At 35.3% G+C, this 15,774-nt stretch overlaps 1 protein-coding gene across 1 annotated transcript in view; it reads right to left on the bottom strand.

Moving 5' to 3' along the window:
• LOC138704232 (neurofilament heavy polypeptide-like) overlaps positions 1-15,774 on the bottom strand; it is a 562,031-nt gene that overhangs the window by 403,681 nt on the left and 142,576 nt on the right. The window contains exon 3 of the mRNA XM_069832112.1: positions 9,637-10,574. Coding sequence (XP_069688213.1) covers positions 9,637-10,574 — 938 coding nt within the window. The remainder of the gene's footprint in view (positions 1-9,636; positions 10,575-15,774) is intronic.

Here is a 15,774-nt window from a genome sequence, read left to right as displayed (position 1 = left end):
AGGTTTCGTACAGAATGGGAAGAGGAATTTATTCGCTGTTGTGTCGGAGAAAATGTGTATGTTGCTTGCTCAACGGTTCAATTAAAAGTAGGGGAGACCCGGGAAAAACGAATAACCAGTGCAAAGAGAATAAAGCTTATTTCTTAGAAACTCCAACAGGTAACGCTTTCTGCTACGTTGGGGAAGAATCCTTACCAGATTTTGCTGTTGGAACTGACTTGTCGTCATTCTAGCTAGTAAGAGAAGAAGTCAGCGTGTGTTTGAAGAAAATTGACAGTTTTCTTAAAATATTTCAAGGTAAGAGAAACATATGTACAGCAAACCATACTGCAGAAACTTTTTGTTATGTGATAGTAATATATAGGCGATAGAATTAGTTCTAAAATGCCTTACTTATGAAGAAGATTATTGGCGTTTATGTTTGTATAACCTTAAATGAAAAGCGAAGTGGCGTCTGCGGGCAAAGTGAATAGGGCAAAGTGGATAATTTATAGCTACTCTTTGCCCTGCCACCTTTATTTGACTATATAAGTGTCAGCTGTATTTTTGTATGTATTTGTCTATTGTAATAAAGCGTGTTAGATCATTTTACATAGTGGAGGCATTAAGTCACACTAATTAAATTATAAATCAGTAACATTGATCTTAATTTTTACTTAAAAAGGTCGTAATGTGTTTTCAGATGATTTAATTTTTTAAGAGGAAGACGGAGCATGCCAAATGGTCTGAAGAAGCCATAAAGAATGCACTTGAAGAAATAAAATCTACCAATCAGTGGTTCTGCTATCTGGCCATACAACCATAATGTGTTTGTTGATGAATATTTTGCTCCAGATGAACTTACAGATCGCCCACTTGAGACAGAAATCAGCGAAACGAGAGTTGGCTCAGATTTAACAAATTCTGCGGTGCCAGCTTCTTCAGCAGCTGAAAAAACAGTTAATGCTCACTCTGAATCAACCACATCTGTTATGTCGGCATCTTCAGAGATTGACGAAATATTCAATACAACAATTACACTCAGATTTTCTGTTCCGGTTACACCAAAACCCTCAACATCGTCAGCAGGAGAACCCAAGTTAGATCATTTGATTTAGAACAGTGCCAAAAGTGGATGCTCGAAAGATACGAGTTAAACGAAGAAAATGTCAGCGCTCTGAAGCTTTTACATCTATAACGATTAAAAAGGTTGAAAGAGAAGTAACTTATGGGCAGGAGGAAAAGCAGAAAAAATTCTAGTCTTCAGTGCCAGTGATACGTCGACTTGTTCAAATTTGTATTTTGTACTAATCTAACGTGCTGTAAAGGGCTGTAACAACATTTCTTACAGTCTCATATGCCTCATTAACATCGTGTTCATGTGTTGATTTAATTTTATTATCAGTGAATAGAAATTAAATAGAAAGATGAAAATGTTATAGGGTTATTCACTTTGCCCAGGTTAATTATTCGCTTTGTCCGTGTACCTGGGCAAAGCGAATAATTAACTATATTTTCTTTCTCAAATCATATCACTCTCCGTAGGTACAAGAAACGAATTGCTGTTTTGTAGATATGTGGACAACATGTGTCACAACCAAAGTCATGAAGTTTTTATTTCCCGAGCACCAAAATATAGCCCGTGGCATTGTTTATTCTTAGCTTACCCGCTTTGTCCAGGTTTCTCCTAGTATACAGAAGCGACATTACAGAGCATTACGCTGAATAGACAGACATATAACAGTTATTATTATTAGAGTATTATTATTATTATTAATATTATTATATATTATTATTATTATTATCAGCAAGTGTTACCATAATTCTTATATACGTGCCTCAATAACTAGGCTACATCTTTCCTTGAATTATAAAATAATTACTACGCCATATCTCCATTTTAATGTCTTTTTTAGTCTTTAGATGACTATTATCAGTTATTTACTAGTTATTGATTTAGTAATAATAATAAGCTAATAATAATAATAATAATAATAATAATAATATTATTATTATTATTATTATTATTATTATTATTATTATTATTATTATTATTATTATAGAGAAATTGATCGAATATTACGTGCTAGTGTAGTAATGAAACGAGCTATTAAACTCTAAGAACTGAAATCAGCCTTAAATCATCGTCATGAAGAGAAATATGGCATAAATGTAAGGAAGCCAGCTATCTAGTGGCGAACGAAATAGCTCGTTCTCTTAAGCTTTCCAACGAAAGAGAGTTTTATTAAAGCGTAATGATCAAGGTGGCTTAAATATTTTGTCCAATGAAAGTTGTTAAGTAATTATGAAAAACTGTTTTTTTTTCTCGACTAAATATCCAGAAGAGAATTCAGGAAACTTCTGATTGTGTTCATGAGGAATATTAAAAAAAAGCAAGAAAATTTGTATATATTCTTAGGATAATTGGTTCTTGATGACAGTAATGTCATTACTGATACAGCAAAGCTTGCGATTTTTATTCGAGGGGTTGATGAAGAACTCAATGTTAGTGCAGGAACCACCACTGCTTGTAGTTTTCATGCCATGCACCTCTCCCCCGTCTCCTTACTTCTTAGACTGTCTCTCGCGTGTAATCAGTAGTAATCACTGCCGTTCGAGTTTTGGTCACCCCTGACATAAGTAGTGAGCAGAAAGAAGTATACCTAAGTCAAAAGAGGACAACAAAAAGATCAAGGAAATACACGCATTAGCGGGTATAGGTCTCGCAAGCAGGGATTACCGACGGTAGGAATGCGAACGAAACAATCGATAAGGAAGAGCAGGCGACAGTAAAGGTCACGAGATAACTAGAATGATATTCAAGAGTACAGACGGAAGAGAAACGACATCGATAGAATCAATCTTGCATTGTGATAGTTACATTACAGTTTTATTCTCAGTACCACTGCATGTGAATACGTGTCTTGTTCCAAGTGCGTTTATTTTATAATGTAGTGATGGAGCGTTCCCCTCGGAGAGTATCATTATTTTATTCGTAAACATAATGTTGCGCGTTTAATTCGCTTCGAATTTTTCTCTTGCTACGCTCTTCATTTCCACAGCAATGTTCCCATATATTCATTTTCTTGGAAGAGACAGTACTTCCATCGGAACGCAGATCTCACTCCCTCGGCGTGCCTACATATACACTATAAAATAAACAGTAACGCCACCACTGTTTTTCGGTAATCGTTCCTTGTGAGAGCTATAGAAGTAATGGTAAATACCTACTTCACTCCCATACTTTTTGAGAAGAAAGATATAGTTCTACGTTAAAAGCGCTGTGAAATGATAAAATGAACATCCGAATTGTATGAAATGGTGATGATGCTGTCTTAATTGCTGATAATGAATACAATCTTCAGAAACAACTCCAGCAGTTATATGTTTTTAAAAACAGAATATGACCTTGCTTGTTACAAAAATCACTATCGCCAAAGAGCCTATACGCAGCAATGATCAAAGAGCACAGGACATTGAAATATCTCAGTAGAAATATTTCTAATCAAAGGAACATCTAAAACGAAGTACGTCAACAATAGCCTACTGAAATATCAGGCTTTCTTCAATAGACTATGACATTCAGAGAAACAGATACAAGAAGAGTACACTTTCAAAAAAGACTTAGTCCACAAAACAAATAGTTTAAAATATGTAACTTTGTTTTCCCATTAGAAGGATCTGTTCAATCAAAGCAACTCTATCCAAACTTTCATATTAAATTTCTACTATGACAATTTAATTTGAGTCCAGTATTTATTTTTACTACATTCTGAACAGATTGATACTCATAATTAAGTAGTCAGTACACAATTGTAATATTGGGAAGATAATAAAATGCGTTTTTTGTTCATATCATAAAATTCTATTTGAAGGACAAAGTCTTTTTTAAATATTTGCTCCTCACATGCCTAGAGAGGGTAAAATGAAAATCTGTAAATCCATCGTGCGGGCCATAATGACATGGGGCAGAAACTAAAGCGAGCCAAAATGGACGAAACAATTTACAACAATTAGTAATGAGCGTTCTGCGATTCATCATGGGAAAACGAGGTTTGGCCGTGTACGAAATACAGATATCCATAAACAATGTAATGTGGTGGACATGGTCAGATTTGTGAGAGGCAGAAGAAAAGCTGTACCGAGTAGACGAATATCGATTAATCTGGCTGTGAAGAGATGCAAATTTATGCCATCGGAGGACTTCCAAGGTGTCCACCAAAGGGATGGACTGACAGTTAGACATCAACACCAAGGCTCGTTTGTCCAAGCCCGGTTGAAGGTAATGGATTTTAAAGGATGATCAAATCCTTATTATTTGTGATTCCCTCCTAGAGAGAAGTAAAGGCGTGAGTCAGGTGCACATAAACCTTGTCCTTGAAACAAGGCAATACTGATTTTAATTCGGAGAAGTGCTGATGATGGTAAATGATGCAGCAAAAAATTAAGGAGTTACACCTCTGTCCAGCCTTCACTTCTGGCGAGTCCTACTATAGCGAGACTGTGACAAGTAGTATGTCATGACTAATCAAACAACATTAGTTTCACTTTATTGTTTTTACACTGAAAATTTGAAGTTCTGCATATGAGGGGGCAGAAGCAAAGGGGTAAAAGTGACATTTAATAGAACAAGAGTTAAATGCATTCAGGGCTAGCTAAAATATTTAAAATTTTAGTGGCAAAAGGATACATCTTTTAACCACACTGCACACTAAAATTGAAATAAAAGATTCACGGAATTTACGAAATTTTAAGTAGGCTACTTTCAACCAAATTTTCTCACAAATAACTTAAGTGCACTTTCTTCTAACCCCTCATATGTCATTGCCTATATATTATCCTGAAAAAGAATCAGGTTTCTTCATACGAGAGGCTAGGCCTATGCAAGTAAAAAAAAAAAAATATAAATTTTGAAATTGGACGAGTATAGTTAAGTGTAGTTTGTCTGGAAACTTTCCATTCCAGAACACGATTATTTTATGATCCATGAATCTACTGCAAGGCACTGAAACGCTTTACATTATTATCCTTAAACAGCAAACTTTAACGAAAGATTAGTTATTTCATGAAATGGAGCAAAAATGCACACACAGTTACTAAAATAGTAAATATTTCCAACAAAACAATACTCGGATATATGGTCTTTCTTAAGCATTTACTTACATTCTCATTCCATGTTCTGCTACTAACCGAAAGGTCAAGGAGACATTGCCAAATCTACTGTGTGGATGTTTTGCAGGAAAAATAATGCAACGCACGCCGATACATGAGAGTATCTATCAGTCATAAGCAATGTCAATAATTATCACTGGAAGACCGAGATAGTAATGTCCAGTTGGGAACTAGACCTATTCTAAACAAGTAAATTCCTCAGAAACTTATACTCCTGGAAGAAAATGGACGGTAAATTTCTTAACATTCCTTGCTAATGAACCAGAACACTTAAACCATTTAAATCGGCATTCTAAAGTACAAATTACTAAAAAAGTTCACAATATTATGCACTTTATGGTTAGAGATTATTTTTATACTGCTAATAGATGTTTACATGGAAAATATGTGTACAGACAGAGTTATATTAGATCCTACTTTCCATGTTTGCTATCTGTTGAATATATTACAATTTATTAAGAGAACCTAAAGAAATGATTAAATTCATTGAACAAATGCATGTTACCTATTAAATAATATTACATGTTATAAAAAAGATAAAATTCTCCCTCAGGAACTGAATAGAATATGGGCCCATCCCACTTCCAGCAAATTTACAGAGCTATAATGTTACTATTTATAATTAGAAATATATAAGCTATATTTTCTTTGTTGATATGATATTGCATACAATACATATCAATACTTCTACCTGACGATTTATAGAACTCAAGTTTAATATATGTATAAATTTTACATATATTTGATTGCATCCAGTATAACAACCACTGACAGCTATAATGTTTATATTAATAGCCTACATATTTACTTTACATCTAGAAAACAGAATTGTGACTTCTTCTAACTACGAATAATATCAAATATTTTTCTTTGTATTAATGAAAAAAATGATGAATTTGAAAAGGTATAATTTCTGTCGAGCGATCAAATAGTATTTTTTAAAGGAAATTATTTATCATACAAAGAATTATTTACTATTTCGGTGAAATTTCACAAAAAGTTCAAGGACTTTCATGTACAGATTGAACAGATTGTGTGCAGGTTTATCTTAAAGGAATAAAGGTCGTCAGTGTTAGCTCCATTTTTATGTATAATTGAATGTCCGCAAAACAATTAGTTTCACATCTGTAATAATCATGTCACTTTTAAAACTATTTTTAAAAATTTAAAATAGTATTTTACATTATTATAGTACAGGTATAGGAATAATTAATTTGTGTACATTTCTGAAAATTAACACAGTATAATTAATAAGTTAAGTTAAATATAGGCCTACTTTAAAATCACAAAAAAACTAAACTTCATTTTCTTATTTGGATGTGTGGTAAGTACGAGTATTTCAAGTACATATGCCTTTGGAATAGAAATTTACTAAATGAAATGTAAGATGATCTGATCAGAGACAAACTTTTTCTTTTAGTAAAATCTTAGCTGTCACGAAACCGTATTAAATTATTTAAAGCATAAGATTCTGTCAGGCAGTGGTTGCGCAAAATTTGCTTGTCAAATGATTACGTAAAATATCAGTTTGATAAATTCTGTATAAAACGCATAGTAATAAAGTTTATGTCATTAACCGAATTACTGTTGAAGGTTCTTCCAATGTGGCTTTTACTTTGGAAATTACGTTACAGCAGAAGTGAGAGGGGAAGTAAAAACAGTAGTCGCCCAAGAACTTCATTCTACTGTAATAAAAGGATGGTGAATGCATAAGCATATAACAAGAACTAATAATTCCTTTCTGTCTTTCTGTCCATCCGACACATCCATTTTGTCCATCCAACTCAAGAGTGAAACTCATGACAACAATTAGTGCACGTGTCATAATGTCTCATGATTGGCCGTCTACAACAGTGCACCAGTCGGCGTAAAAGAATACATTCCATTGTCATATTTTATATTTTACCGTTAAGTTTTGTTTTCAATTAAATAATGTTACAAAATAAAATCTTACTTACTTATTTACTTACTTACTTATGGCTTTTAAGGAACCCAGAGGTTCATTGCCGCCCTAACATAATGACCGCCATCGGTTCCTATCCTATCTTAACTTGTATTACTGCAAATTGTGTCAGCTTCTTTTGTTTCTAAGTGGAAGAGAAAGCGTGATGGCCTTAACTTCGCCAGAAAATAATAATAATAACTATTATTATTATCATCATCATCATCATCATCATCTGTGCATGAGTAATCCAGTCTCTATCATTATATCCCACCTCCCTCAAATCCATTTTAATATTATCCTCCCACTTATGTCTCGGCCTAACCAAAGGTCTTTTTCCCTCCGGCCTCCTTACTAACACTCTATATGCATATAAAAAGAAATTTGTTCAGTAGATAATTTCAGCTACTTTAATTGCAAATATATTTATGACAATATTAATTCATACTTAAACCATTTCTAGTTATCCGATACATTCAACGGTTCGTTTTCTGGACTGACGTAATTCGTAAGGGGAAAACACCTTAAAAGATATCATTGCCTGTCCCACAGTTGTGAAATTATGACAAAGTGTAAAGGGGTCAACGTTTTGCAATGAAACATGGAAGTGATATAGCCCTAACGAGTGGAGAAAAGCTATTTTTTTGTTTTGGAGGTTTTCAATGCTTACCTCAAACGCCAATGATACAGCTACCGTCTTGTTGTCACTCCACGGTGTGTCTACAAATAAGGATGAATTCTCTTAAAAAAAATCAAAAGAGAAATCTGCTTTCCGCATCCTCAGTTCAATTATCCTTGCAACCAGTGGGTGAACGAGTGAAAGTTATTCCTTATTTACATATTACTTATTACGTACATTTGGTCCGCTACCATCTACCTCAAGAATTTTGTGGAACCAGTAACGGCTGAATGAAAGATGATTGTGATGATCTAAAAGTTAAAAATGACGCTGAGCATACACCATTAGTTGTGTCTCAAAATATGTAAGATTAGCGCCTGGTTTACACTGCTATGGAATTCAAAACGTTTTTGATAAACAAATGGCATATAAAATAAAAATACTCTTTTTTTGTGCAAACAGCCGGCCACGGATTCTGTCACCTGCTGTCAGCATATTGTATTTTCCTTTTCTTTATGTTCAGTGTGAAGGAATTTGTGAATAGATTTCTGAGTGAGCGTTCATCACATCATAAAAAGTACCTAGTGGTAATGAGGGTTCTGACATAAAAGAAATATTTGCTGATCTTCAACTATACTATGTTGCAATACTAACTTTCAGGTCTTCAAAATCCGCTCCTAGTGATGACTTATGCTGCGTGTATATACTTCTGTCGTACTATAGATGTTAAACGGTTCTTAGTGCTCTACCGAAAATATAACTATGGATTACTTACTTACTTACTTACTTACTGGCTTTTAAGGAACCCGGAGGTTCATTGCCGCCCTCACATAAGCCCGCTATTGGTCCCTATCCTGAGCAAGATTAATCGATTCTCTATCATCTTATCCCATCTCCCTCAAATCCATTTTAATATTATCCTCCCATCTACGTCTCGGCCTTCCCAAAGGCTTTTTTCTCTCTCCGGCCTCCCAACTAACACTATATTTGCATTTCTGGATTCGCCCATACGTACTACATGCCCTGCCCATCTCAAACGTCTGGATTTAATGTTCCTAATTATGTCAGATGAAGAATACAATGCGTGCAGTTCTGCGTTGTGTAACTTTCTCCATTCTCCTGTAACTTCATCCCTCTTAGCCCCAAATATTTTCCTAAGCACCTTATTCTCAAACGCCCTTAACCTATGTTCCTCTCTAAACGTGAGAGTCCAAGTTTCACAACCATAAAGAACAACCGGTAAGCTAACTGTTTTATAAATTCTAACTTTCAGATTCTTGTCCCCCTTCTTAAAGATAGGTACGATTAAGGATTTCTTCCATTGTTCTGGTACAATTTCCTTTTCCCAAATAGCAAGTACAAGCTTATAAATTTCTTTAGATAATGCGCTTCCACCCTCTTGTATTAATTCTGCTGGAATTTGATCGATACCTGGAGACTTATAATTTTTCAGATTTTCTATCGCAATTTCGACTTCAGAAAGTGTGGGTTCGGGTATAAATGGCTCAGCAGTTTGTATTTGAATTTCGTCCCGATAATTTCTATTTGGCCTATGTATATTTAGGAGTTGTCCAAAATAGTTTTTCCATCTGTTCAGGATTGAATGAGCGTCTGCAATAACTACGGATTATCCGAAAAAAAAAATACATGTTATCCAAAACGGCCCCTTTGTTTCGAATAAAGGAGTTCTAGGCATACAACAACGTATTTAGAACAAGAAGACATCGTTTCTCTAACACTGTATTATACTAAAGAGAAACTCTTGCCAAGAGGCAGTCGACATGTAGATAGATAGATACCGCGAACCAATCACGCTCCTAGAGCGCGGAATGATACAAACTGCATTGTTTATGTGGGGTTTCATTCTTGAGCTGAATAGTTTATATTTCTAGAATAGGGACTACTCTGATAAACAGTACATTACCTGCTGCGGGATGTTGGCTTTCTTCTGCAGCTCACGCACTTGCTCCAGTCTTCCATCTGTGTCCAATTCCGCCTCGTGGTGCAGTTTTGAAGAGTCAGGGCTTTCCTCACTACTGCTGTTTGAGTTTTGTCCCTCTGCCGCATCCTCAGCCTCCGGACTTCCGTCTCTGAGAAATGCAGCAAAATCCCTTTGCAACGCGCTGCGAGCCGACTGTGGGGTGCGGACCGTGGTTACCGCTTGTGGATCATCACCACTGCTGGAAGCTTCCTCAGAGTTCTCTTCAGTGGCCTCCTCCCGCCATTGTCTGCCATGTTCCACACTCCCTTCAAAATCTCTGGAGCTTCTCGATTCACTCTTCTTTCCACGAGTTCTTTTGTCTTTAGCCTGGCTCACAGTAGTCGTCTCATCCTCGTCATCATCATCTTCGTCACCATCTTCATCATTAGTGTCTTCATCCTCATCATCATCACTTTCATCATCGTCACCATCTTCATCTTCATCGTTATCATCCTCCTCATCATCGTCATCACCCTCGTCACTGTCATCATCATATCCATCAGTTTTTGATTTGTCTTTCTTCTCAAAATCACTATACTGCTCAGTAGTGCTGCCTCCTGGCGGGGCGAGGTTGGAGCCGTCGCCGCTTTGCTCTCCTTCTTCTGTTCTTGCGTAGTCCACGTCGTCTTCCTGATCCCAGCCTTCTAGATCGGATTCGTCCTTTAAGTCGTCCAGCAGCTGCAGTTCTATTATCCTACTGGCCGTCGTAGTAAGGCCCTCCATGTCTAGTTCTCCAAAAGTCCGCATTGTGCTAGTGGCGTAGCGCTGGTGTTCCAGATCATCAACAGTCTCTAGTTCTAGCAGATGCAGTGGGATGTCGAGAGGTCGAACTTCTGTTAACTCCTCCTCTAGGTCCTCGTTTGTGTACTCAGGCTGTCCTCCTGCAACACGAACAAATGGATAACTCTTAAACTTTGTGCAACTGTTTCACAGAAAAGGATAGGAAAAATACTGAAGAAGAGAAAACATGGATGAAAGGAAAAAGACGTCTATGTACACTTTTATAACTTGCTCGTAGAATGGGTGAAAAAATATCAAGAAACTTAAATTTAGCCTCTTTAGATCTTTTAACTCTACTAGAAATTGGCTTAGATAACGTTTTACTGCTACATAAGGTTGCAGAGTTCACATTACAGCGCACTGGTATTTTCAATAAAATATATAATTACATTGTATTCAATTAAAATATAATAAGTTTGTAATGTGAACAACACTATTTTAAAGAAGAAGAATGGAATGGGGAGTTAACTGTAACTGGTATAGTTATCTTGTCCTTAAACACAGGCACAGAAATATTCATTGACTACGGGTGACCACTGTAACGTCTGATGAGAGTGCGAAAATAAGTGACAGAGCTTAATTGTGTGCGAAGAGCGAAAGATGGCAATATACATATTTGTTATAAAACTTTTTATAGGGACACAAGGAAAAGAGAAAACATAGATACGTTGGTGATAAGAAAACATGTTCTTCGAAAATTGGTTTCGCAAGCTCGATGTTTATAAATGATTAATATGTACTTTAAAAATTTTTCGAATATAGACCAATTGCGTTACGAAACTTTTGAGTTAAAATATAAATAAAATATTATTCGTGATGGGTACTGAACGACGATAAAGTTCATTGCAAAACCCGACTCTGAAATACCTACTTATTATCACTACTGTAATTATAAAGGAAATAAGTACGTTTCTGAAATAACAAAATACCTATAATTGCTTAAGTTAAAATTATTTTGAAATAGTTCGATTAGTTTATTAGAGATCAAATAATTCCCAAACCTAACGGGATATGAGTGTGAAAATCATTGATCCTATCGAAATATAGGGTGTTAAAGAAAGTATCCAATATTTTAAGAGGTGCTAGTATGCATCAAACAAGAAAATAATATCTAATAAATATGGGTCCTACAACATACAGTTTCTGAGATCTGAACACTTGTTCATAAGAGGTGCTCAATGTGACGTCCATTCATGGCAATGCAGTCCTCTGACCTTTGGCGTAAGGAATCACGCACTCTTTGAAATTTGTTGTTAATACATAAATAAGAACGTCCTGATAACGAGCCCCAGTTAATCTCTGTGATAGCACGTATTGCCCTATTAATCTATCACCAAGAACGCCTGTCCATACGTTGATTGAGAATCGATGCTGATGCCTTATTTCTTCAATTGCATGGGGATTTTCATCAGTCCACACATGCTGATTACGAAAATTCACATCATCATCTCTGCTGAACTCCGCCCATATCCGCAACCAAACTTTTGTTTTCAGTATTCCTTGCGACATATCAATATTCCATGACAGGGGTGTCAACTACGGTATGATTATCTGGTCGTCTGCTGTACTGTAGGGCAGAGAAATGCATTGCCATGAACGGACGCCACATTGAGCACTTCCTAAAACAAGTGTTCAAATCTCAGAAAGTACGTGTCGTAGAAACCATTTTTATTAGACATTGTTCTCTTGTTTTGGTGCATACCATCACCTTCTAACATATTGGATACTTTTTTAAACATTCTGCATAGATTACACTCGGATACAGAGTAGCCTATTTATACAAACACATTGCACTAAACAAAATTAAAGTTCCGATACGTCGACTTCATTTGAAAACTTTCGCAATTATTCTGTGGCGGCCATTGAAAGGGGCTACTACATAGAAACACTTTAAAACGATAGTTTTAAATCAATTTCCCGACGAGATTCATTTTGTAACTTTAGTTTAGGCCATTAAATACAGTACCACTCCAATTCTGTTAAAATCCTTCACAGTAGGAGCCCACCTGTTTTCATTTACTAAGATCGCAGCGATGCAGACGCGCTAAGAAAAGGCGCATGAACATGATAATACCACAAATAAGTACGCAGTGTTAATATATATAATGTAACATTTGCTTTAATACTAAACACAAATCACATCTTCATATATCAAATATATAAATTGTTTTCTTTTATGAGCCGTAATATTTTTAGTTTCTAAAAAACTTATGTTTTTATTCTGTCCTTAAAGAAACAAATAGTATTTTACAAAGAGCTCTAATACGAGTCGTGCCTATAGCATAATGGCTGCTGGATTTTACATAAAGTTTCTTTATTCAGAAGTTATTATTCTTCTTCATATGTAATTTATTCCAGCTTGTGTTTAGAGTTTCAATAATTACAATGTCAGATATTAATTATCCTGTGTTATAATTGTTTGGATTTTTTTCTCCGTTAGTTTAGAGTTTCGACAAATAACTTGCAGTTTTATTGCATGTTTAAATACTTCCGCTTGGCAGACATTTTCTTACCGTCTGTAACATGCTCAATGACAGTGCCTGAACTGAACTAGCATTATCATTGTATACTAAGCCACGGTACGCTTACAATATTTCACAGAATTGGAGTCGTATTGTATGTACATGATTTGCCATCTCACTTTTCATAACCCAATTATTCATAATATTAAATAATATTAACTTACACTGAACAACACATTTTTTCTCTATGTCTTTCTTCGAAATAAAAATATGTGAATGTTAATAATATGTGTACCCTAAATCTGAATTTAAAATCCAAATTGCCCCTTCACGTACCAATTTCCGGGGAAAATGAATTGAATTATTTTTTTTATGAAAAACTTTTTTTTTTTTTAATTTTTCACTGCTACTGGTAAAACTAAAAACACACTATGGATTCAAAATGCCTCATAACACTTGAAAAATATGTACTGGATACAGAAACGGTGCTACACAGTTTAAAACATAACAATGAAAATATTTCATGCGTAAAATAAGAAAAATCTCGGAACTTGAATTTAGATTTAAAAGAATTTTCTGAATGGCTTTCGTTGGATTATAACATTCCTTTATATCGCCTTTCCATTTCAGACATTTCTTGATGAAATATTTTCCCATGCTCGTCGCTTACCGATCCACGGTTAGGAGAAGAGAAATCCAAATGAGAATGTAAAAAGTATATTCTGAGAGACATATTACACCCCATTTTCTCAAATGCACTTGACATGGTTTCCACAAGTTCTATATAGTTGTCTGCCCTAGAATTTCCAAGAAAATTTGAAAGTTTTTCCTCAAACAAATAGTCAGCCATTACTTACAAATGCTGTTTAAGGAACCCGGAGATTCATTGCCGCCCTCACATAAGCTCGCCATCGGTCCCTATCCTGTGCAAGATTAATCCAGTCTCTATCATCATATCCCACATCCCTCAAATCCACATTAATATAATCCTCCTATCTACGTCTCGCCTCCTCAAAGGTCTTTTTCCCTCCCATCTCCTAACACTCTATATGCATTTCTGAATTCGCCCATACGTGCTACATGCCGTGTCCCTCTCAAACGTCTGGATTTAATGTTCCTAATTATGTCAAGTGAAGAATAAAATGCGTGCAGGTCTGCGTTGTGTAACTTTCTCCATTCTCCTATAACTTCATCCCTTTTCCTAAGAACCTTATTCTCAAACAACCTTAATCTCTGTTCCCCTCTCAAAGTGAGAGTCCAAGTTTCACAGCGATACAGAACAACCGGTAATACAACTGTTTTATAAATTCTAACTTTCAGATTTTTGACTGCAGACTAGATGACAAAAGCTTCACAATCGAATAATAATAGGCATTTCCCATATTTATTCTGCGTTTAATTTCCTCCGAATGTCATTTATGTTTGTTACTGTTGTTCCAAGATATTTGAATTTTTCCATCTCTTCGAAGGATAAATCTCCAATTTTTATATTTCCATTTCGTACAATATTCTAGTAAGAGACATAATCATATACTTTGTCTTTTCTTGATTTACTTCCAAACCTATCCCTTTACTTGCTTCAAGTAAAATTTCCGTGTTTTCTCTAATAGTTTGTGGATTTTCACCTAACATATTCACGTCATCCGCATAGAAAAGAAGCTGATGGAACTCGTTCAATTTCAAACCCTGTCTGTTATGCTGAAAGAGTTAGCCGTAACTTTGTGAATTTGTAGATCGATGAAAATGCCCTCTTTTAATTTGCCTTCAGTCAAAGTAAACTTTTCTTTTAAACACTGAAAACCACATCTTTGTTTGTTCATTACGTAGACCTCACTTTGAACTATTCTGACAATCATTGAATAGAAGGGACCAATACCTGTTAATTTATTTGAAGTACAAAAGAACATGCCAACAACCATAAGAAACCGGAAATAAGTTATAAACTCATAAAATGCATTAGGTTTTGTTTTGGTCTGATGTTTTCTCGGAAAGCGCTTATCGAAAAGTGAAATGATAGTATATCTTAAAAACTTTACGCAATAGGAAGAAAAGAGGTGTATTTTCGGATTCAGCGCACACCAAACCATAAGGGACACATTGTTCTAAGTCGGAAGAAAATTCTTGTTGTTCAGTGTTATTGACCCCAAGTTCCCGTTTTTAGTTATATCGATTTCGTCCAGAAATTAGGATTTCAATTTGTCTTCATATCTTAACACTATTATTAAAATAATGGATAAAATATTGAAACTTTTATGGACTTCTGGATTATCAGTGATATAGGTGTCCCTGTTGATTTCAAATGGTATCCAATTATTAACTAGAATATATCGTAATTTCTTGTAACTCATTGTTAGTATTAATATATACTAGAATATTATATTAACATGTTTTATAAAAAGTTTTTTTACCTGATATATCGCCAGATTATTTGTATTCCTAATTACACTGGCAGAATTGTGCTAAGTTTCAACTTATATTTGGAAACAAACAGTAGAAAAATGAAAAATACTGCAATAATAAAGTATTATCGACAGTTTATTTCTCGTAAATTAAATATTTGTTACTTACGAAATGACAGACGAATGTGAAGGCACCAATATCGATATTCGAGATCTCTAACTTCACGCGGCGTAGAAAACAAATGATAGTGGCAACTGATAGCTCCCTCGCGGACCATGTAACGAGTCGTGTCACGATACTCCAATTATTCTGCCAGGGCAGAGGATGCCGTGTGTTTTTGCTGCCCAGTCATTATACGGCTTGACGCGCAACTGGCCCTAGCGTGCAGAAAAACCAAGACGGTCAGCGGCTAAACACAGCATGGTTACAGTAGGGAAAC

The sequence above is a fragment of the Periplaneta americana genome, chromosome 8 (assembly GCF_040183065.1).
Source record: "Periplaneta americana isolate PAMFEO1 chromosome 8, P.americana_PAMFEO1_priV1, whole genome shotgun sequence".
Classification (NCBI taxonomy): Eukaryota; Metazoa; Arthropoda; class Insecta; order Blattodea; family Blattidae; genus Periplaneta; species Periplaneta americana.
Note: the sequence above shows the minus strand (reverse complement) of the source record. Positions and strands in the feature narration are given on the sequence as shown.